This window comes from Gigantopelta aegis, chromosome 14, assembly GCF_016097555.1.
Source record: "Gigantopelta aegis isolate Gae_Host chromosome 14, Gae_host_genome, whole genome shotgun sequence".
Taxonomy (NCBI): domain Eukaryota; kingdom Metazoa; phylum Mollusca; class Gastropoda; order Neomphalida; family Peltospiridae; genus Gigantopelta; species Gigantopelta aegis.
The window spans coordinates 43,642,237-43,668,637 of record NC_054712.1 but is presented as its reverse complement, the minus strand read 5'-3'; the positions used below and the strand labels follow the sequence as shown (position 1 = coordinate 43,668,637).

Here is a 26,401-nt window from a genome sequence, read left to right as displayed (position 1 = left end):
TTCCAGTTTACAGAGGGTCCAGTTTTGAGAGGTTTCACTGTATGTGTGTATGTGTGTGCATGTGCGTGTGCGTGTGTGTGTGCGCGTGCGTTTCATTTCAGTTTAGTTCAGTTTATTTTATTTTATTGCTAGACTATCTTTAAGAACGCTATATGTTAAGGTTACTATCATTTGTTAAAGGGAAATTCCTGAGTTTGCTGCAATTTTTAAGATGTTATCGACTAAGAGAGACTTTTTAACGATTGTAATTACATATCAAATATATTTTTCTATATAAAATATTAGTGGAACGATCTTAAACATGTTAATATTTGTACTAGGTTAAATTTCATTTTATTTCCTAAAATATAATTTTTTCGTACAAAAATCCACTTTCGGCTTCTTACAAATATTAAGACGACCAAAAACACATTGAATATACAGACACTGATATTCTAAACAAGAAAATATATTTAATATGTAAGTTTAATCGTAGAAATATGTTATTAGTCGGAAACATCTTACAATGCAGCAAACTCAGAAATGTCCCTTTAATTACAGAATAACCTAGGAAAAAGATACCAAATTTGACATCCAATAGCCGATGATTATTTAATCAATGTGGTCTAGTAGTGTCGTTAAACTAAACAAACTTTAAAACAATAATAACAACAACACTAAACAAGCCACATATCTTTTGTTTTACCATAATGCCACAACTTTCTGAAAATTAACGGAATCGGGCGTTTGAGATGCTGCGTGCCATCTTATCCATTTGTCACTTTTGGTATCATCTATCGAATATTTTGAGACTTGTGAAATGGGTACAGACATTGTTATATTTGTTTTGGGGGGTGAGACCTAAATTCAAGAACTTTTCAAGGACAGTATAGGAAAGAAAATATTGTTCAGGATTTTGTACACTTGGATTTTAAAACCATGAAATGCAGACACTTTCCAGGATTTCCAGGATTACTTACTGCCAAAATTCTTCAACTGCGGACATTGTCCTATTTCCGCTTCCATTTTCAAGCGATGTGTTTGCAGAAACATTTCCAGGTATGTATGGTCCACTTGGAGGAGTGACGTCATCAAACACTGTGTAATTTACGAATGACGTATTTGACGCCAAACTCTCTGACGAACTGGAACTTTTTGTGTTGTTGGCCAGCCCAGAGTAGTCTGGTACAAAGCAAGTGGGCGTGTTCCACGCGTTACCGCATGTTGTCCATGGCAACGCAGACGCGAATGAACTGACCAGGTAGTAGAGAACCCATCCAGTGATCAGGTTGAAGTACGTGACATTGATCGCAGATACAATCATCATCGTTAAACCAATCCCTGGAACAAACATTTAAAATTTTCAAGTCAATGATTATTTATCATTTTGACAGGGTTATCTTCCCCAGTTTACGAGAACAGGGCCGTAGCTAGCGAAAATAATTATAGAAATTTAAAGAAAATTCTCGTCCGTTTAAGGAGTTTTAAACTATTAACTAGTCAGTTGCACCCTCCCCACCCCCAACAAAAAATCCTAGCTACGACCCTGGAGGACCTTGTTCCACGAAGCAATCTTAGCGCTAAGATCGCATTAAATGCATTCGGTAGTTATGGGCTTACGGTGATGTTAGCGCTAAGATCGCATTGAATGTATTAGGTAGTTATGGACTTACGTTGATGTTAGCGCTAAGATCGTAAATACATTAGGTAGTTATGGACTTACGGTGATGTTAGCGCTAAGATCGCATTAAATGCATTAGGTAGTTATGGACTTACGGTAACGGTAGCGCTAAGATCGCTTCGTAGAACGGGGCTCTGGTAAATACATTAATGTGGGGAATTTAAAGGAAAGGAATGTTGATTTAACGACTGTTACAGCTTACTGGCGCTGATCCAGAATTTCTTACGGGGGGGGGGGGTGTTCATATGCAACTAATTAAATGAAAAAGATTTAAGAGTGCCTATTTCATTCATTAAAATAAGTTTAAAAAAAAATGAAAATAAATGTTGTCCTGGATCCGCACCTGCCTTAGAATATTTTACACTATGACTATTTGGTGTCTAATATATGGTTCATTTGACATTTGGTCGATAGAGAGAAGAATAAAAAGAAACCCGATGTCGCCATGTGGACTTCTCCTAATGATTAAGCAGCAAAGGACAGACAGGATAGTACATACCACGGCACTGGTTGACCAGGGAGAAAACAGCGTCCACTGAGGGCGATCCATGCAATGACTCATTTGAATAAACCAATTTAACGTTTGCTACTCAGTTTTTAATTAACCGATTTAACTATTGCCGCCTATTTAGGAGATAACCATATGGGGTTTTTAGATTTGCGGGTGTTATTGTCTATTTGATCCCGCAAATGTCATTTTTGACCGAAAGCGTTAGCCTGAGGTTAAAAATGAAACATTTGCGTGCATAGTAGCACAATAGTATTTTAACTGTCGTACTACTATTGCAATGGTAAAACTGGCCGCAATAGTCACCCCTAATAGGTATTCTGTGTTGATGCGTATTCTGGTTATGTATTGTATCTATGGGTGGGGGACTCTATTTACGTGCCCTGTCACGGGGATCCTATAATACCCGTAACTGAATAAAACACGATTATCCAAATATCTCTCCTAACTATATATCTATTAGATCTCTCTGTATCGGACAGTCTATACCCGAGTGGCTCGGCTCTAGGTATAATCAGAGATACGATCTTATATAAATATATATATATATATATATATATATATATATATATATAGCACGTTTAGTTCACTAGAAAACACAACAAAACACAATACACTTTGGAATCTGTATTAACACTACGCTGACAAATGTACTTGCCGCAGTAGTTAATTAACAATAACAATATAATAACAACTCAGAACTAATCACTTAATTAGTTAATCACTAGGTGTCTAGTTTACACAATATTCTAATCACTTCACGGTGATACAATCCACACGCGTGTGATAATTGAGAAACGCTGCCAGGGGAACTTAATTAATAAAGGAATTACAACTCTATTCCTAACTGGTTAATTTTTAATTAACCCTTAACTACTCATTCAGTAACCTTGTAATACAGAATTAATACTGGTACATATCCCAATAAAGACAATAACCTACAGTTTACCTAGGTCCTCTAGGATGACCGGCTAGCTTTAATATTTTAGAACAGTGAAGCCTACAATTTACTTCGTCAGATTACCGGAAACACTGTCTAAATAATATTGGTATAATACAGTATTAAAATATTTAAAGTCACATCAATCACATCAAGGTTATACAACAGAGCAGAAAAATATATTTACCAGTCCAGACGGACAAACGTTCCCCGGGAGCCTTCCAATGTTTCTCCTCGATATCTCTAAAATCCTATCTATTTATTCAAAAATCTCAGAGACAGCGAATATCGCCTGGGGGCACAAAGCGGTACCTCACCTATCATGTGATAGAGACGGATATTTCCATAGATGGCCAGACTTACTGTCGCCTAGTTCGCCTAGCCGCACTACCGGAGTTATTACGTAACTACTGGCCACATGGCCTCCACACCTCGTCTGGGTGTGTATTAGGGGGTGCGGTCGCGCGGAGGTATTACGTAACCAAACACACGGCCCTCTAAAACAATTAACATCGCCACAGGCGAAAAGATAAGAACGTATTCCGTCACATGCCCCTATCCAATACGCCCCAGCCTCTGACATCGAGGTGGTATATTTGAGCTGGGCCTGTTTTATACCTCTGGTATAGTTTTTGCGGGGGGTATTTTAGCAATTGACGGACTGCCGAAAATAAAGGGTGTCAGACTATTTATGAAAAAAAACGTTTTTGAAAAGACAACCAAAAAGCTTAACGTCTGACTAAGTCCATACTCACGGAGGCAAAGGAGGTTGGTAGGGAGGTTGTTGTTTGCGGTGTCCCGATAAAGTTGGTGACGTCAAGTTGCGGGATGAACTGCCGGTGTAACAGCCCAAAATATACCCCCGCCAAACTATACCCGGGGTTAAAGTGGGCTAACCTGTTTTATACCCCTAACCCTAACCCTAAGTTTTGATAACTAACCTGTATACAAAATAAATAAATTAATAATAATAATATATAATAAACGCTTTAAAAGAAAAAGCAAATTGCTTTCCTGATTGAGTCTTTTAGAAGATATTTCGATATTCTCTAGCCCAAAATATAAGTTGACATTGGACTGAGAGGTATATTCTGGGCTAGCCATACCTCTGGTATAGTTTGGCGGGGGGTATATTTTGGACTATTACACCGGTAAACGGAGCCTGCTAAAATCATTGCGATGGAGCGGTAATCTTTCCCTGTGATGGTCTTTAATATCCGGCGTAAAGTTGGGTTGTCCATATCTGTCATTAGCAGGTCCTGATGGTATACGCCAAGCCGACGGACAGTGACACAGTCACACGGCGTTCCATCCCTCCTGGAACTTTACCTTATGAAGAGCAAAGTCTCCCTCTGCACGGCGTGTTGGTAGCTGTTGGTAAGTCTCGTGCCTCGGCATGCTGATAACCTGCATGATGTCCTCTAAGTTGGTCCTGGCAAGCTGGGCGTAGCGTTGATGTAACTTGCCGGTTTGCAGTGACCACTGCTCAGCTTGTTGGATGTCAGGTTTCGGCGGTTGGGTAGAGGGAAGGCGTGTCTTGTCTGGTTGCCCGCTCGGTTGAGTAGTTGTCTTCCTTTTTCCCCAACTGCTTGTTCGACTGGTCTAGCTAGTGTAGAATGACACCTGGGGTGCACAACAGAAGCCGCCGCCGGCAGTTGAACTGCCGACTTGTGGTGTGTTCACTTCTCTATCAAACGTTGGGTGCACCTCGAACTTTGACCCAGCCGGAAGTTTTTTGGTTTAGTACTACCTGTACGCGACGCGGTATTCGATCAACATTCCGTACGACTTGATACGTCCCCAGAGAGAGAGAGCATGTAACAACGTCTTGTCTCATCGTAAGTGAGAACAGGAATGCACGAGAAGAATGCGGTATCTGTGTCTTTGCACCGTCCACCTGTTACATATTGTAATGTGTTGGAGTGTTGTTCAGTCGGCAGCTCAAAGCGCGTCTCGAAGAAATAAATTAGAGCTGAGCATTGCCAGAATGTTACATTATCTAGGAAAAACAACACACAAAACCCCCCAGAAAAACAACAAAATAACACAACAATATTTGAACTGATCTGATGGTTTTCTGTGTGAGTTTACGGCGCATATTTATTTAGGTCAAACTGCTTTAGTGTTTTTCATATTTTGACATTTGCAATTCACTATTTATGATTTTGGGAAGTGATAATATATAGCTAGGTTAGCTACCAGTCACTACTGCATTATGACTTTATTGATTTTCTATCGTAACTTGCTTTAGGAGGTTATTAAATGTCTATTGCAGAATTCAAACTATAAAAAAACCCATTAGTTTGATGAGTCTATTGTTGTTTAGTTGGTATTCGAATATTCGCTCGTCATTTCCATCGAATATTCGAATACCATCTACAGGTCGAATACCGAACACTAGATTTAATGATTACCTCTTACCTTTAAACAAGGGGCATATGCCCCACGCTTGTAAGACACCTTGCCCTGAAAACTGACCGACAGCCACTTCCAAGAAGAATATAGGGATTGCGATCAAGACGAGGAAGATAAAATATGGGATAAGGAAAGCTCCTGAAATAGGAACAAAACATAACGTGAAACATAATAATAATAATAATAATAATAATAACAATAACACCAATAACAATAATAATAATAATAGTAGTAGTAGTAGTAGTAGTAGTAGTCGTAGTAGTAGTAGTAGTAGTAGTAGTAGTAGTAGTAGTAGTAGTAGTAGTAGTAGTAGTAACAATAATAATAATAATCATCATCATCATCATCCAGGTACTACTACTAATAATAATCATCCGGGTACGCTTATAATGGCAAACTGACTATTTATAGAAATAATAATAATAATTCAGCAAAGAAAATAAGCTAGACAATATTGCAATGACTTAAAAAAGACAAATAAAAACCACAGAAATTTTAAGAGACAATAAATTACGCATATTCATAATGACTTTTTTTTTTAATCCCATACTAAATCGCTTTAAAAACGCAACAGTTTTAGGTTGCTATATAATTTATTTACTCTCTGTTTTGTCGATCCATTATCGCACAGATGCGTCATGCAAATGAATCGTTCACGCAATTTTATCACATTTTTCGTTTGGGACTAAATAAACTTACACGTCGTCACTGTAGCGTGATATCACTAATGGAACATACTATTCTTTTCAACGGGTGTGTAAACAAGTTGGGAAAGCTAAATGAAATTTCCTATTTCTCGATGTGAAACTTCTTACCTCCGCGCACCCAACCCCTTTAATCTGTTTTGGGAGAGTCATATCCCATCTGCCCTACCCCGAATGTCAGCACTCCCCCAATATGGAATCCTGCTACGCCAATGCGATCATGAGGCCACCCCTCGTATATCAAGTTATCAATTCTGAAACATCAAAACCAATAACATACATGGACAGTATAGAAAAGCTACAAAATGCACATCAACTGGGATAGAGTAATGCTATCAAACCAGGAATCTAAGTAAGGAAATGATCTCGAATAAAGAAAAGGCCTGGTGCTACTAAAACCTCTAGAGTCTGGACTCGAGACTCTAATAGAGTCTGAGACAGTAATGTCATGACAACGCCATACAAATTGTATGCGTGTGACGTCATTAGATATTGAGTCTGGACTCTAAAAGTTTTATAAGCACGGGCCCTGATATAAACATGAATAGTGCAGCCGTCAGTCTGGAGGTTAGGAATGATGGTGTGACCGGTGTGGTGGTAGTTACTCATTTCGTGGCTCACAGACGTGGGATGGGTGTCAGAGGTGATGTGTGTCTCAACACAGTTTGAAGAAATTCTCAAAAGCATCTGTAAATTGTATTTATTTCCCCCAATTCGCCGAGAGTAACTCATTTCATTTCATTTCGACTTATTTTCGTGCTTATATCCAATTAAGGTTCAAGCATGATGCCCTTGATACACACCTCAGCTATCTGGGATGTCTGTCCAGGACAGTGGGTTAGTGAGAAAGAAGTGGGTGTAGTGGTCTTACACCTAGCCATTGAGTCGTTAAAATGCGAACCCTGTACCTACCAGCCTTATGGTCGATGGTTTAATCACGACACCACCGAGGCCGGTATAAACTTGGATGGTGCAGCCGTTAGTTTCAGGGTGACTATCTTTCCGGAATTTTCCGAAAAATCCAGAATTTTAATCCCATACCCGGATTTCTGGAATTGATGCCAGATATCCGGAATTTGTTTTTAAATTCACTAACAATTTCTTTTAAGCAACTAATTCTCATTACATTCTGCGTTCTCCATTTCAACCTGAACTCGATATTATCTATAGTTTTGTGCTATTACTAAAACGTTTGTCTATTGGCTGTATTTGTCAACAGCCGACCAATGGAAATGTTTTTGACACTCGAGTAAACTGAAGCCATGTATGGAATTTGTCTTACTTGTAGTTTATGTATTCATTTTAAAGATATTTCAAATATCGTATAGTAATTACTATGGGGCAGACATCGATTCTATGGCGATGCATGCAACTTCGCCACGGTGGGTAAAAACCTGAATATATAACAGAACATTTGTGATCGTACGAAAACAGGAAACGGATCCACAATTCTCTTCTTTTCGTATTTTTCACATGCAACATTTCACTAAATAATATTTGGCTACCAGTAATCTGTGACACATCCATGACATTAATATACCTACCGATCTTGTTTTAGTCAAGTAAGTTAAACTATAAACAATGTATTGTTAGATTTTGCCGCGATATTTTTCTTTACACTGGCTCCCCAAAAGTGCTACTCTAACAGCGTAATGCAGAACGATATCCAGTCTTAATGTGGGTACTAGACGTTTCGTCCCCAATTCAGTTAACCACAAATTAGTTCGACCCCACTGATGACAGTGCAAATGAGGCAATCTACCTACATAAAAATAACATTGATCCCAAGTTTGTTTGTCACTTTATTACTAATCTGTAGGTGGGAGTGAAACTGTACTACACTATTTGCTAATAAAGTGAGGCTTTTAGGGGTTTTTGTTGTTGATGATTTGGTCTGCGCGCGCGCGCGTTCGTGCGTGCGTGCGTGCGTGCGTGCTGTGTGTGTGTGTGTGTGTGTGGTAATGCTGTTAATTGCTGTACTAGGTATAGTAACTTTATTTACACTGGCGAATATATTTAGCATGTTTTACTAGACAAACCATAAAAGTAGGCTTATGCCTAAAAGGGAAGTAGAAAAATTCTGCCACTTATGTGGATTGATTTATACTTTTATTATTGAATACATAACATTCCAATAAATAATACAATTTTTTATTGTTATGTATCTTCTTTGGTTGTTGTTATTTTTCAAATATGTCAAACATGGCGCTGTTTAAATTATTTTTTTATATTATGAAAATGGCGTTTTCGCGTGTTTTAGACTATTGTTTTGAAGGGGCGTTCGCGCTCTTAAAAATGAAAATACTAGAAAATTCCGGAAAACAAATATCTCCATTAGGTTGGTCGCCCTGCAGTTTTGGGACTAGGAATGATGATGTGGCCGGTGTGATGGTAGTCACGTATTGCGTGCATCACAGACATGGACTGGGTATCAGAGATGCTGGTGTCTCAACACAGCTTGAAGAAGAAGCATCTGTAAATTGTATTTATTTGCCCACAAATCAATGAGATGAACTAAAACATCTGGGCTCTGTGCTTCGTGAAAGGATAACAATGCTCGTGGGTATCAAAGCTGTGAGTCGGGTGTCATCAATCACACATGGATTCCGAGCAGTGTGTCAGGGCGTCCCCGTTACAGGGGTACACACAGAACCGACCTAAAGCAGACTGTGAAAAACGCTGACGAGTTGGACAAAGCCAGGGTGGTTCTTAATGAGCTTACATTGTCGAAGATGTCTGTATAATGATGGACACACAGCCAAACCCATTTCATTTTCATTTCAACTTATTTTCGTGCTTATATCCAATTAAGGTTCAAGCACGCTGTCCTGGGCACACACCTCAGCTATCTGGGCTGTCTGTCCAGGACAGTGGGTTAGTTGTTAGTTGGTTAGTGGTTAGTGAGAAAGAAGAGGGTGTATTGGCCATACACCTACCCACTGAGCCCTTAAGAACTCGCTCTGGGTTGGAGCCGGTACCGGGCTGCGAAACCTGTACCTACCAGCCTGTAGTTCGATGGCTTAACCACTGCGCCACCCATTTCAAACAATACACATTCTAATCGATCAAGTATAACATATATGCTAATCGTCCGGGTAAACGAGTGCATTCACATCTTGTGTACACATATGCTGGCTATTTCAAAAGAGCCAAGGAAATATCTTGCAATAAGGAAATACCAGGAAACAAACACATTTGATGCTAATCAAATTAAATTCAAAGGCTTTCCTATGATTTGCAACTATTTTGCCAAACGTCCATTCGACTCTGCAGTGTGCAGAGATACGTTCTTGATCGCGGACAACGGTTTCGTCGTTCAGATTTGATGAACAAAATGGCGGAGTACACAAACTCAATAGACTCTCCACACAAACACGTCACTTTACAGTTTTTGATGTCAGATTCTAGCCAAATACTTTGGAAGAACTGAGTTGTTTTGGAAACTCTCAAAGCAAACAGTTTTATCAAATATGTAGTGATATACTTACTCCGGATGAAATAAAACTGATTCCAACAAAATAGCAAAGTAGCATTTTAAGGCGTAAGTATCAAGTATATAACATTGATTTAACTATGACATGGAGCGGGACGTAGCCTAGTGGTAAAGCGCTCGTTTGATGCGCGGTCGGTTTGGGATCGATCCACGTCGGTGAGCATACTGGGCTATTTCTCGTTCAAGCCAGTGCACCACGACTGGTACATCAAAGGTCGTGATATGTGCTATCCTGTCTGCGTGATGGTGAATATAAAAGATCCCTTGCTTTTAATGAAAAAAATGCAGCGGGATTCTTATCTAAGACTATATATGTCAAAATTAACAAATGTTTGACATCCAAGAGCCGAAGATGAATAAATCAATGTGCTCTAGTATAGACGACAAATGAAATGAATGTAACTACCATATGTATCATATATGTATATATGTATGTATATACCGGTATGTGTATGTATATGTGTGTATGTGTGTACATGTATATGTATGTATGTGTATGTGTATGTATATGTATGTGTGTGTATGCATGTGTGTGTATGTATCTATATGTATATATGAAATATGTTATAATTTTATTATTATTGTACATTTGTAAGACGATGACTCAAGGCACCCCAACCTTGACATTGCCAGTGATCTGGGGTAATAAAGTTTTGTTTTAAATGTGCTCTAGTGGCGTCGTTATATAAAACAAACTTTTCCTCTCTCCCTCCCTAATATATATTGACGATACCGAAACATATTCTGGTAATAACATATATGTTGGTATACCAAATCTGAACGATAAACACGGAATACGTGATCAGGGACGTATCTCTGCACAATCCAGAGTCAAATGGGCATGTGGCAAAATAATGGTTGATGATGCCATGATTGTCTATCTAGTGTCTCGTCTATAGGAGGACAGCCGCTCTCGAGGAGATCCTTTACTGGAGATTACATCATTCTGGCATAAAGAGGACTGCCACTCCCTGACTAAGTTACTAAATCAAAACAAATACAGGACAGTGCACATTTACATAAATACAGCTGTGATCACATGCAGTCATGAGTCACTGTCAGAACAGTGATGGTATCGTCCGCCATGAGTACTACCACCTCAGCTGGCAAATATGTCACTTCATATAAAACGATGAAAAAAAATTAAAAGTGCAAGAGTTTCACCAGATGATGATGATGATAACTTGTTTAACGTGCCCATATACCTCTAGGGTTTCGAATACGCCCATCCCGAGTCCGAACTCCGATAAAATCGGTGGCCTGACTCGGGATGGAGGGGGAGGGGGTATAGTTGAAAATGGGCAGGATTTTGATAGTTAATAGAATAAATTAAACAAATTAAAAAGTTACAAGCCAAAAATAAAAAGAATTGACTGCTCGGCCGAATATTTATATAATTTGGAGCATTTTAGAAGGACAATCAAAAATTAAATAAGAGAAAGAAGAGAGGATCGGACTATTTAATAATATTTTTAAAAAGTAAGTTCGACATAACATTTTGAACGCAGATCTAAATGTTTAAAGTCCGATCGATATGTCCACGTGAGTGGCCTCGTTAAGGCCGTTTGGGTGCACAGCTTATAGGGACGAGATGGGTTGCATCCCGTCAAGAAAACCCCTAGATTGACAGTCGAAGGTGTAGTGCTGTGCTGAAATATAGATCTTGAGAAGCCGGATCCGTCTGAACGAGAGAGAGTATCAGGGTGTATACTACCAAATCAAATCCCATAGACGACAATAGTAACATATGTGGCTAAAACTCCTACCTGCAACGTATCAACCGACATAAACGCCACGGATATAAATACTACCACCCCTTACACTTAAAGTGAATCAGAAAAAAATGGGGGTCAAGCTGCTCGTTTCTGAGATAACGGGTAGCGTCTATGACTACCCTAGTTTCGCACAAAATTCGAGTACTTTTTTTTACAGGTACCCCATACATGTTTCAAGCACAAGGCTACTTGACACATTGGTACTAGATGAAATAAAATTGCACATTTTTTTTACCCAGATGAAACTATTATTTTTTACAACCAACACACTCACATTTATAACCAATCACAGGACTTGTGGTGTTCACTTCTCTATCAAAAGTTCGGTGCACCTCGAACTTTGACCCAGCCGGAAGTTATTTGGTTTAGTACTACCTATACTGATAACATACATTTTTCAAAAAGTGTCCAGTTATGTGTCTTTATGACAACCAGGGTCTGGTGTATTCTGACATAAACTGACAACCTCACTGAAACTGTTGTTTCTACAGTGCAACCTAATATAATGTACACCTCATAAGGCTTATATATTGCACACAGTTTTGTACAAATGCAATATGTCATATTAAACAACAAAATGTTTTAAAATAAAACTCCTGAAGATATTTACTTTCAGTTGGGTGTGTGTACTCAGGTATATATGTAGAGACAACAAAGATAGTCAGAGTACCTCTACCCCTTTAAAGAATTCCATTAAAACACATGCACTTGATTGACCCCTACATTTTGAAGACCTTAACAGGCACATCAAAGAAATATCAGTATTAAAAAAATACACTGTCTGAAGAAGGAAACACAAACATGACTGTACCTGTATGAAGTAATGACTTAATGTCCTGGACATTAGTGTTGGGCGGAAATCCTGTATGCTGGGTGTGGGTGTCTTCAAGTTACCAGGTGTGGGAATTTCAAATCCATCGGCCATGCTGATTTTCATAATGAACCATCAAAACTATTGGCAGCCACCAATATTCCTGACTATATTTTATTTATAGCCTACTGTAGTTGGAGGTTTTAATAGTTGTGATATCTGGAATAATCATGCAGCTTTAACACATTTATTTTTGATTAATTACTGAAAAAAACTATTTTTAAATGACAAAATTACCCGAACATCTATTTTCTTGCATTATTTTCTTATCCGGATGAATACAATATGTACATTAGATGTATTCCTACAATCTGTAATCCAGCATTTTATTTAGCTAGTAACATTAGGTAATACAGCTTTACAATAAAATAAATTATCAACTTAATCCAAGGCAGATAATCTTATCTGAAAAAGATTGGTTCTGAATCTAGTATAAACTCAAAATGCTTTTCATGAGAGCTAACTAAGTGATTATTAAGAAAGAAAAAATGATCTGGAGATCTAAGTATATGTTTAACAACCTTATTGTTATGTACAAATAAGAACAGAAGGCACAATAGTGACAACAAATTTAATTATGTTTTTGGTCAAGTTTTTCTTCAAATTTACTTTACATTTTGCATAAAACTACAAATTTGTCTAAAATATAACTTAGCACCCTATAAATATGTCAAAATGACAATAAAAATCAACTTCTTTACAAATTTGAGTTTTCAGAATTTCATACATAAAAAATTAACAATGTTAATGGAAACTAAAGACATTAACCCACTATTGGCACATGCTATTTTTAATATAAAAATAAATTGCTATTAAAATCTTAGTTCAGGTTGCCTATATATAATACCATATTTAAGAGCAGTTGTATATGGCAAGTCAAATACCATGTAAAAAGAAATTATTGAAATCTTTACAGTACGAATTATAGGCCAAAACCAACTTTTCTTCAGTGATAACTTTGATTCAAACTCCATTCTGAGCCATGTACAGAGATTATTGTCAAGGTCAAGGTCATTGTGAACTTGCATGATCGAGTGATGGCTAATTAATCAACCAGTATAGTTTAATTAAATAAAATGACAAAATCATAATATTTTTTATTATGCACTGAATATGTGCTATAGGGTGTATACTACCAAATCAAATCCCATAGACGACAATAGTAACATATGTGGCTAAAACTGCTACCTGCAACGTATCAATCGACATAAACACCACGGATATAAATACTACCACCCCTTACACTTAAAGTGAATCAGAAAAAAATGGGGGTCAAGCTGCTCGTTTCTGAGATAACGGGTAGCGTCTATGACTACCCTAGTTTCGCACAAAATTCGAGTACTTTTTTTTACAGGTACCCCATACATGTTTCAAGCACAAGGCTACTTGACACATTGGTACTAGATGAAATAAAATTGCACATTTTTTTTACCCAGATGAAACTATTATTTTTTACAACCAACACACTCACATTTATAACCAATCACAGGACTTGTGGTGTTCACTTCTCTATCAAAAGTTCGGTGCACCTCGAACTTTGACCCAGCCAGAAGTTATTTGGTTTAGTTCTACCATCAGACTAGGCTATAGTCCAGTCGTCATGGGTTGGTATAGTGGTGCGGACGAGCCCGACTCCGGAGGATACGAGATGGTATCACTATAAAGCAAAGTAAAGTCTAGAAAAAGAGTAGTAGGGGCCGACCCCGCTTCCTATTTCTTCTTAGAGTGGGGCGGTCAATCTTCCAGTGCTGCTAGGACAGGCTCGGACATGTAGAGACTAAACGCGAACAACCGTGGCGTTCTGTAGAATAGCCGTCATACGAGTCACGAAAAAAATAAGTCTACAGTCAGACGGAGAAATGACGTGGAGGCAAGGAATCTCGCTAAAAAAGAATCCAACCTGGTGGTGCAGGCTGTCGAAATGTTTTTAATGTTACATGATATTCTACACGAAACAATGTGTCATAATTATAACAGAAAATTCAACACCTACCATTTGGCTAACACCATTATTAAATCTGGTTATACACACAACATTCTACTTTTGTTTGTCTGTAGGTGGAAGATGCAGTGTAATTTATTTGTTGTTGTAGTTGTTGTTGTTATTATTATTATTATTATTATTATTATTATTATTATTATTATTATTATTATTATTATTATTATTATTATTATTATTATTATTATTATTATTATTATTTCACCACAAAATATACAATATAGAACTGACACATATACGTATAAACATATACGTATGAAATAGAGTATGCATTATAAAAGAGTCTCGTAGGTATTAATATTATAAATATTGACATAATAAATCTGTAAAACAGTTCTATATATTCTGTAAATATATTAATGTACCTATATATAATTATGAAACATAAATATGCATTGTTTTCATACAATTAGTTTTGGCCAACAATTCCACTTTTCTTCCAATTGGATTGTTCTGTTATTTGTTATAGAAGTATACTAACCTGTATAAATGATAATATATGTTCAGGATATTCTGGAAGCCAGGTAACGTTAGTTGTTGACAATTGCATTTTGATTTGTATATGTATTGTTTGGCAATCAGAAGTATTAAATCCGTTCAACTGATTGGGTTTTTTCTCGTTCCAACCAGTGTACCACAACCGGTCAAAGGCTGAGGTATGTGCTTTTCTGTCTGTGGGAAAATGCATATAAAATATCCCTTGACGCATTAAGAAAATGTAACTTGTTTTCTCTATTGATATCAATGCACTATAGTGGTGTCGTTAAACAAACTATTGACTTTTTATATTGATGTTGACCATCACATTGTGTTTACATTTGCCATAGTTTGACACCCAATAGCTGATGTATTTTTCGTGCTGGGTGTCGTTAAACATTCATTCATTCATTCATTCATTCATTCATTCATTCATTCATTCATTCATTCATTCGTTAAACAAAACAAAACTTTACTTTGTTTGTGCATGTCAGAACATGTTTACATAACCAAAAAAGAAGTTAATTAAATCTTCATTAAACATATGACAAAATTCACATTTATCTTAATCTTTTATACCATATATTACCAAGTGCTTATTTGTGGTTAAAATAATTAACGAAGCCCTGTATCCGTAGTAAGCTTCAAAGGGAGAAGACATGCATTTCCCCACCATTTGTATGTATTTTTTCAATAATACCCGGAAAGAATGTTTACATCCATATTATTATATCCGACCAAATATATATAAATTTAGAGAACTTATGAGCAGTAAAAGAATAAGCACACTAAAAAAATAGCTAAATTCATGAATACAAATGTTCAAGTATTTAAACGCCCGTAACAATAACAATACCCAACAACAACCAAAATTGGCATACTTTAACCAATTAATGAAACTAAAGGTCAACATACATAAAACTATACTTGATGTATTTTAAATCGTATTACATTATTTTACGTCTTTAGTGTTAATTTATGAAACGTTATGTTATGTTATTTTTTTTACATCAAATTATACACGTTTATCAAAAGTTAAATGCACTAAATATTTATATCTATATATTGTAATAGCAAGAATTGTAAAGTACACAGATGTAATTGATATATTCTGAATAATTATATTTTACAATATATCTCTACTCTGTTACATCACGGAATGTATCTATATTGGTAATACACATATCCCTATAATGTAATATCATGTATCTATATTGTTAATACACGTATCTTTATAATGTAATATCATGTATCTATATTGTTAATACACATATCTGTATAATGTAATATCATGTATCTATATTGGTAATACACATATCTGTATAATGTAATATCATGTATCTATATTGTTAATACACATATCTGTATAATGTAATACACGTATCTGTATAATGTAATATCATGTATCTATACTGTTAATACACGTATCCCTATAATGTAATATCATGTATCTATACTGTTAATACACGTATCTTTATAATGTAATATCATGTATCTATAGTGTTAATACACGTATCTTTATAATGTAATATCATGTATCTATAGTGTTAATACACGTATCTTTATAATGTAATATCATGTATCTATAGTGTTAATACACATATCTTTATAATGTAATATCATGTATCTATATTTGTATCTGTATTCATATATGTACCAAGCAATGTAATCCTATTATTTGTACCCTCCTGTAAACCATCTTGTCTAAATCAGAATATGTATGTTCATCTTACGCCGTTGCATAACGGCATGAGTGTAATAAAGTTCTGTTCTGTTCTGTTCTGTTCTGACACAGAACTCTATTCCAAAAGTATTATGCCATTTTACTTGCGCGTTTAGTTTATGTTTAGGTGTTGATATATTCGTTTACACAATCATTGTAACACTTTTTACAAGCATTTGTTTTAAGAAGTTCTTCTAGGCCATTAGGTATCATCGGCATTTGTAATGTTTCTAATTCTGTATAGACATACAAAAAGCTGATGTAGAATGGCAGGTGTGTGGGACGGACAAGCCCGTTCGCGGTTGGAGAGACAAGGACTGGGATGTGGAGGTGTGCAGCGAAAGAAGTTGAAAGGTAGAAGGAGTTGTCAGATCGAGAAGAAATAAGATGGAATTTAAAGGAGATAATTCAAATGGGGGGCAGGTGGGGGAGGGCGGGGGGACAACAAAAATCCACCCCTTCCTTCTACTTTAGCTTGTAGAAGACCGGCCGCTCAAAATACTAGTTTGACTCATCTAAATAGTTGGGAGCGATTGTATTGCTTCTTTTCAAATATAAATAATGGCACTGTCATTAAAGGAGCTCAATCACGGATTTAGTGGGCCTTGTTTCTCTAAATATGCATTATAAATGGAAATTACATTCATTTGGAATACGAAACCTAGTTACTGTATGATCCAAAACATTTTAATTGAACTACGATCGAGGGAATTCCACGACGCGCTTTATTTTTAAAATTTGGAAGTCTTCTTGTAAAAAGTCATAAAAATACGGAAAAACAGACTCGTAGTGATGAGGCTATATATACGACAACCGTATAATGTATTTGTGGATTTTATATAAATGATCGCCATGTATAGAGACTTGGCAAATGAGGGCCGGCTATATACATGGCAAATAATAAAAAATATATTACTTCATGACGAAAATAACCGCGAATACGCTGAAATAAAATAATAAACAGTCGGAACATGGACTCACCATTTATTATTATTATTATTATTATTATTAGGTGCGTGTGCAAATTATTTTGACTGGTTCGCAAAGTGGTATTTCGGTTTTAATGTATAGCGTAAACAAAACAGTGTACTGTTGCATGTTTTGTCGTCCAAAGGTTGGCTAATTATTACTTAACCCAGTGCAGGGACAAGTTCAGCCTGCCGTTTGTACGTGTGTGCATGCATGTTAATCTTGCATTTTTATAGCCAAAACTCCTCCAGATAAAACACCGCCCCTTCACCCCAAAAGTAGTAGTAGTAGTAGTAGTAGTAGTAGTAGTAGTAGTAGTAGTAGTAGTAGTAGTAGTAGTATAGTAGTAGTAGTAGTAGTAATTAATTGTGTATTATTATTATTATTATTATTATTATTACATGTATTATAATGTTGGTAAAATCACGTCGCGGTGGGGTGGGGTGGGTGGGGGCGGTTGTTACAGAAACGTTACATAAATTTAGAGGGGGACCCGGGAGTGGTCTAAGCTTTACTAGTAGCCTATACAAAAATGTATTTTGAGTTTTATTGGCCCTTGCAATTTTGAGCATTTGAAATGTGACTAAATACAACAAAATAAACTTTTAGTCATATTTATTTACGGTAAAATTAACTTTTCATCATCATCATCATCATCATTATTATTATTGTTATTATTATTATTTATTTATTATTTATTTATTTATTATAATTAATTTTTTGTTAGTACTGTAGGGACAGTATGACGTTATTCATAGATCTTTGGAAAACGTACATAAAAGGGTTCGCTAAATTCATATACTCCCCCACCCTGTCCCCTGTTCAGAAAATGCACTGTTCGTACAGTACATATTGGCCAAGATATTATATTGGCCATTCTCAAAGAGAATGTTACACCCCTGCACCACGGTGAGGTTACAGCACACGCAGGGGTGGATCAATCAAATATATGTACTTATTTACCGCCTATATACATTTTTGCTGTGAATATAACCAGCCCTCGTTAGTGGAGGCTATAGACACGGCCTTCGTATATATAGTCACATCTTATATAAACACCGTCTAGTTCAGAGTATTTTTTTAAATTGTAACAATTCCTATCCCAAGTCAGCTGTTATAGCATATTTTGTATAATAATGAATTTAATAAGGTGGGAAATGACGGTGTTTGTGATCCAGATGTTTAGAGTTTTTCACGTACGACTAACGATAAATTTACCTAGAGATGCAAAGGCCTAACTAGTTGGGATTGTCGACGTTTAACATGCTTCTGTTACTAAAATAAATTAATGTATAAGCTTAATATCATTCAGTACATGTTTTTATTAATTTTTAATAACTTATTTCCATTGGGGTTTGTTTAGTTTTTTTCTATTTACCCTACGTCGCAGAGGACGGTCAAGCGTTCTCGTTACAAGAGCTTGGTAAATCGTTTTGGCACTGCGATTATTCGGGGAATGCCCGTCACGTGACTTAAAATAATACGTCACACCTCTGCTCTCCAAATAGCCGTTATTTTTTCTTAGAATTATGGACCGTACCTATAATTCAATTATTTTTTATAAAATATCAGTAATAAGTGTGATATGGTGGTTATGTAAATGGTTCAATAACGTACTTTTAGGCCCAAATCAAATGTATATATTGTCATATAATACTTTGCTGGGTCAATAATTAGGTCAACATCCGTGACAGAGCGCGTTTAACCTTAACTCTAACCCTAACTCCACTTATGATAAGTATTTATAATGTTTTTATACTTGACAGTGCCAAAGGAAAGTCCTACCATAATGAATATTTTAGGTAGCTTCTTTCTGTTTGGTTTTTTTAAATCAGCTTTTCTGAAATAAATAATAAGTGTTACCTCCACCATTTCTGTTACACAAATACGGAAACCTCCATATATTGCCCGGGCCCACACAATAGCCTACGAGCGAGAGCAAAAAATCCAACTGTCTGGTCCACTGTCCCCTTTCTGATGTCTCCTTCCCCTGCTTCTCCCTCTTCCCTATCTGTCCCTGCTCCTCCCACTCCTCCTGCCCCTCCAAGTTACGGAGGAGAACTGTCTCTGTCGTCCCCGCATCCCCCTGATGTGATACACTCCTCTCTGTGGCCATTGCTCCTCTACGAACTGTCGCGTCTAACTACGGAACGACCCTTCTAACCGGCTCTGTACAACTTCAGGATTTACTGGTATTGTTGAAAAAAACATTGTTATTCTACACATAAGGTTCCCTTGAAGCATATCGATTTCCATTGCCGGTAATGTTAACGTATATTAACAAAAATGATATGAACACTCGCAAGTACTATGAGACTACCCTTATAGGTTCCAATAGACCAAATCAATTCCTATTGCCGATAATGTTAACGTTTACTAATAAAACTGATATAAGTAGTGTATCAACATACCCAGTAAGTACAGCAATAAAAAGTGTGGCGCCTCACATCTAATCTGAATGCAAGAAAATGGGGGGGGGGGGGGGGGGGGGGGGTCACATACCATTTAAGAGATTTAGTTAATGTTTTTAATAACAACCGTCATTTTTGCTGAAAATTGCAGTTCCAGTTCAGGGATTACCCCGCATTAGTTTCAACCTCTAGTATATACTGCATAACAAATGTATAACAAATAAAAGTGTATTTATTTATTGGATAATACTATTTGCACAAATAATCAATATCACATATTACTACCAATCACACACCCACGACTGCTTTTACTCCGTAAATATTTGAACTTTGACACGGAACTCTCTTCTTTTGTACTATGCAACCTCTATTCAGCTCCATCCAACTTCGGGATTCAGTAGTCTCGTTGAAAAGCATTGTTATTTCACACACACGGTTCGCTTGGAGCAAATCAATTTCCATTGACGGTAATGTTAACATATTCTAATAAAATGGATATGAACACGGTACTATGCGACGATTTTTATATTCAGCTTCATCCAACTTCAGAATTCACTGGTCTTCTTAAAAAAAAACCTCGTTAAAGCCAGTGCACCACGACTGGTATATCAAAGGCCGTGGTATGTGCTATCCTGTCTGTGGGATGGTGAATATAAAAAGATTCCTTGTTAGTAATGACAAACGTGTAGCGGGTTTCTTCTGTAAGACTATATGTCAAAATTACCAATTGTTTGACATCAAATAGCCGATGATTAATAAATCAGTGTGTTCTAGTGGTGTTGTTAAACAAAACAAACCTTATTTACTTTCTTAAAAAGCATTGTTATTTCACACACAAGGTTAGCTTTGAGCAAATCAATTTCCATTGCCGGTTATCTTAACATATTCTAATACAACTGATATAAGCATGGTATCAGCGTGTTTCCATGCAGTACACCAACAAAAGGAGTGACACCTCACATTTTCCCCATTTGTCGCTGCATGTTGTCTAAAGGTGATACTGCTTTGCGACTATAGCGGGAAACTGGTGATCAATGTACAATCGACTTTCACCTGAGAGGAAAATTGTACGCCACTGTCTATGACGCCATTAGACATGCTGCTTCCACTCCTTGTGCTACTCTTATCTATTAATAGCAGGGATGTTTTATATGCACCATCATATAGACAGGTTAATACATACAATGCCAGTTGTGGAACACTCACTGGAATGACAAATAGCCCAGTGGGTCAACAAACCTATTTGCTGATAGTCGAAAGGAGACGCCTATGTGGCAGTAATGATTGTCTTAAATACAATAAACTCAACAGTCTCAAATTGAAGAAATGCGGTGAGATGTCGTTTAAGCACACGTTCCTTTCCATTTGTGTGTTATTACAATTCAAGTCGGAAGGAAATGTTTTATTTAACGACGCACTCAACACATTTTATTTACGGTTATATGGCGTCAGACATATAGTTAAGGACCACACAGATATTGAGAGAGGAAACCCGCTGTTGCCACTTCATGGGATACTCTTTTCGATTGGCAGCAATGGATCGTTTATATGCACAATCCCATAGACAGGGTAGCACATACCACGGCCTTTGATGTACCAGTCGTGGTGCACTGGCTGGAACGAGAAATAGCCCAATGGGCCCACCGACGTCGATCGATCCCAAAACGACCGCGCATCAAGCGAGCGATTTACCACTAGACTACGTCTCGCCCCTAATTCAAGGCAGCTAGTTTATTACAATTCAGGACAGTTTTAATTACAATTCAAGTCAGTATTACAATCCAGGGCAGTTTTTATTACAAATTAAGGCAGGTATTACAATTCAGGTAATGTATTACAAATCAGGTAATGTATTATAATTCAGGGCACTACAGGACGATTGGGCTCGAGCTGTGAGTTATGTTATGTTGTGTTATGTTGTGGTTGTGTTGTGCTGTGTTGTGTTGTGTTGGCGTTGTGTTGTCGTTGTGTTGTGTTGTGTTGTGGTTGTGTTGTGTTTTGGTTTTGGTTGTGTTGTGTTGTGTTGTAGTTGTGTTGTGTTGTGTTGTGTTTGTGTTGTGTTGTGTTGTGTTTGTGTTTGTGTTTGTGTTTGTGTTTGTTTGTGTGTTTGTGTTGTGTTGTGTTTGTGTTGTGTTTGTGTTGTGTTTGTGTTTGTGTTGTGTTTGTGTTTGTGTTTGTGTTGTGTTTGTGTTTGTGTTTGTGTTTGTGTTGTGTTTGTGTTTGTGTTGTGTTTGTGTTGTGTTTGTGTTTGTGTTTGTGTTGTGTTTGTGTTTGTGTTTGTGTTGTGTTGTGTTGTGTTGTGTTGTGTTTGTGTTGTGTTTGTGTTTGTGTTTGTGTTGTGTTGTGTTGTGTTGTGTTGTGTTGTGTTGTGTTTGTGTTTGTGTTTGTGTTGTGTTTGTGTTGTGTTTGTGGTTGTGGTTGTGTTGTGGTTGTGTTGTGTTGTGTTGTGTTGTGTTGTGTTTGTGTTTGTGTTTGTGTTGTGTTGTGTTTGTGTTGTGTTTGTGTTTGTGGTTGTGGTTGTGGTTGTGTTGTGTTTGTGTTTGTGTTTGTGTTTGTGTTTGTGTTGTGTTGTGTCAGAACAGGTCCTCTTACTGGACATCTGTTTCGAAGGAAGGAAGGAAATGTTTTATTTAACGACGCACTCTACACATTTTATTTTCAGTTATACGACGTCGGACATATGGTTAAGGACCACACAGATATTGAGAGAGGATACCCGCTGTCGCCACTTCATGGGCTACTCTTTTCGATTATCACCAAGGGATCTTTTATATGCACCATCCCATAGACAGGATAGCACATACCACTGTCTTTGATGCACCAGTCGTGGTGCACTGGTTGGAGCGAAAAGTAGCCTAATGGGCCACCTGACGGGGATCGATCCGAGACCGACTGCGCACCAAGCGAGCGCTTTATCACAGGGCTACGTCTCGCCTGTTGAAGCGCACAATTCATTTCCTATTGACCTGATAACACATCGAAATTTCATATAGAGGTTATCAGGCATAAAATTATTTATCCTGCATATATTTATGGTTTATTTCGTTTATGTTAGACATGTATTGATTTTGCAGTCATAAATAGTGCTATAACGCTCCCCATGCAATTACTATACATGTAACTGATTATGCCCACAGCTGTGATCGGGTAACAGTGTGCATACTGAGTCGCTGAAGTGAGTCACAAATTGATATTTCTAACATATCCACGGGCCATTTCTTGCTTTTTCTGCAATTTGTTGAATACAACTGGATGCCATTTATACATAAAGTGTATATTTTCAATGAATTTAAAATAGTACATTTAACTTTTCGCTGCAAAACTGTACCATCGGAATGAACCACATAAACCCAACTGAAATACAATGTGCTCTTTAAAGTCGCATACCCTAGTTTTAAACCTTAAAAAATGAACACCAAGTTTAGTTAATCTGAAAACCTGTAACAAAAGAGTGCAACAAGAGTCTTTGAAGTTGAAACTGTGAAATATTTTTAAAATAGACCAGAACTCGACTCCATAACCATTAGTTTTCAGACGCACGTGCGGTTTTAAAATATGAAAAATGCATTTTGTGATTTTTATAAACACCAGAATGACAAGAAACACTTCGGATGTACGAAAATGGATAATCTAAATAATAAAATATAAGCAATGTATGATGTCAGTTATCAAAAACGGATCTATGAAAAATACACTTTAGTGTTTAAAAACTAGGGTTGTCACTTTAAATTATTGTTATTGTTTTCAATATAGCATCTCTTAAAAAACACACATTCAAAGGTGTATATTATAATAAAATTTTAGGAGAGATACCGAAGGAATTTAAAAACTGATGTGATTTGTATTTTGTCTAATTGTTTTTGCAAACAATTGGAAGTTTGAACTAGTAGGGTGTATACCACCAAATCAAATCCCATAGACGATAATAGTAACATATGTGGCGAAACCTCCTACCTGCAGCGTATCAATCGACATATACGCCACAGATATAAATACTACAACCCCTCACCCTTAAAGTGAATCAGAGACAATGGATAGCATATATGACTACCCTAGTTCCGCACAAAATTTTAGTACTTTTTTTCACAGGTACCCCATACATGTTTCAAGCACACGGCTACTTGAAACAGTTCTAGATGAAATAAAGTTGAATACATTTTTTTGCCCAGATGAAACTTTATTTTTACAACCAACACATTTACATTTACATTATACCAATCACAGGACTGATCTACCAAAGTTTGGGTGCACCTCGAACTTTGACCCAGCCGGAAGGTATTTGGTTTAGTACTACCTATATTGATAACATAAACATTTCAAAAGGTGTCTATTCATGTGTTTCTATGACCACCAGGATCTGGTGTATTTGACATAAACTGACATCCTCACTGAAACTGGCGTTTCTACAGTGCAACATAATATAATGTACACCTTATAAGGCCTATATTTAAACGAATTATTTAAAGGAGTTGAGGTACTCTGAATATCCATGTGCTCTCTTCTTTTCTTTTTTTCTCTCTCTCTCTCTCTCTCTCTCTCTCTCTCTCTCTCTCTCTCTCTCTCTCTCTCTCTCTCTCTCTCTCTCTCTCTCTCTCTCTCTCTCTCTCTTTCTCTCTCTCTCTCTGTCTCTCTCTTAAATAATTCCATTAAAACACATGTACTTGACTGACCCCTAGATTATATTATGATGACCTTAAAAGATATATCAAAGAAATCCACTATTAAAAAATGCAATATCTGAGGAAGGTAAAATCAACATGACTGCACCTGTATGAAGCAATGGCTTAATGTCCTGCACATTACTGTTGGGGGAAAATCCTGTATGCTGAGTGTGGGTGTCTTCAAGTCACCAGGTGCGGGAATTTCAAATCCATTTGCCATGCTGATTTTAATAATGGATCATCAGAACCATCTGCATCCACCAATATTCACGACTATATTGTATTAATAGCCTACTGTTGTTGGAGGTTTAAATATCTGTTATATCTGGAATAATCATCCAGCTTCCACATTACTCAAACAAAACTGTTTTAAATGACATAATTACCCGAGCATCTATATCTATATTATTTTCTAATCCAGATGAATGCAATATGTATGCAATCCAGCATATTATTTAGCTAGTAAAATTTGGGTAATACAGCTTTAACAATAAAATAAATTATCAACTTACTCAAAGGCAGATAATTAAATCTGGAAAAAAAAATTCTGAATTTAGTATAAACTTAAAATGCACTTCATGGGAGCAAACTAAATGATTATTTAAAGAAATATATTTGATCTGGAGGCCTAAATATATGTTTAATACGCTTACTGTTATGTATAAATAAGAACAGAAGGCACAATAGTGACAACAAATTTAATTATGTCTTTGGTAAAGTTTTTCTTCAAATTTAAATAACATTTTGCATAAAACGACAAATTTGTCTAAACTATAACTTAACACCCTATAAATATGACAAAATGACAATAAAAATCAAGGTCTTTACAAATTGGAGTTTTCAGAATTTCATACATGACAAATTAACTATGTTAATGGAAATTAAAGACATTAAACCACTATTGGCACATGTTATTTTTAATATAAAAATGAATTGCTATTAAAATATAAGTTCAGGTTACCTAGTTATATTACCATATTTAAGATCAGTTGTATATGGCAAGTCAAACACTAGCTTCATGTAAAAAGAAATTATTCAAATCTTTACAGTATGAATTATAGGTCAAAACCAACTTTTCCTCAGTGCTAACTTTGATGTACAGTGGTTATTGTCAAGGTCGTGGTCATTGTGAACTTGCATGGTCAAGTGACACCTCATTAATCAGTCAGTATAGTTTAATTAGATTAAATGACAAAATCATAAAAAAGTTATTACGCAAATAATATGTGCTATAATAATATCAGTCGTGGTGCACTGGCTAGAACGAGAAATAGCCCAATGGGCCCACAGACTGGGATCGATCCTAGACCGACCGCGCATCAGGCGAGCGCTTTACCACTGGGCTATATCCCGCCCCTAGTCAACTACATGCAACACAGATACATGAGAAATTCATTACAGGCTTGTAGGTACTGGGTTCGGATCCCAGTCGAGGCATGGGATTTTGAATCCAGATACCGACTCCAAACCCTGAGTGAGTGCTCCGCAAGGCTCAATGGGTAGGTGTAAACCAATTGCACCGACCAGTGATCCATAACTGGTTCAACAAAGGTCATGGTTTGTGCTATCATGCCTGTGGGAAGCGCAAATAAAAGATCCCTTGCTGCTAATCGGAAGAGTAGCCCATGTAGTGGCGACAGCGGGTTTCCTCTCAAAATCTGTGTGGTTCTTAACCATTTGTCTGACGCCATATAACCGTAAATAAAATGTGTTGAGTGCGTCGTTAAATAAAACATTTCTTTCTTTAAAGCCAATCAATCGTATGTTTGTACTTTTTTTCGCGTTACGACCTAAA

At 36.7% G+C, this 26,401-nt stretch overlaps 1 protein-coding gene across 1 annotated transcript in view; it reads right to left on the bottom strand.

Annotated features, from left to right (window-relative positions):
* Positions 1 to 19,650, bottom strand: part of LOC121389277 (sodium- and chloride-dependent betaine transporter-like) — a 34,928-nt gene extending 15,278 nt beyond the window's left edge. Inside the window, exons 1-3 of the mRNA XM_041520872.1 lie at positions 19,398 to 19,650; positions 5,530 to 5,661; positions 960 to 1,320 (exon numbers count right to left, since the gene is read on the bottom strand). Of these exons, the coding sequence (XP_041376806.1) occupies positions 960 to 1,320; positions 5,530 to 5,661; positions 19,398 to 19,650 (746 nt within the window). The remainder of the gene's footprint in view (positions 1 to 959; positions 1,321 to 5,529; positions 5,662 to 19,397) is intronic.
* Between the last annotated feature and the right edge of the window lie 6,751 nt (positions 19,651 to 26,401).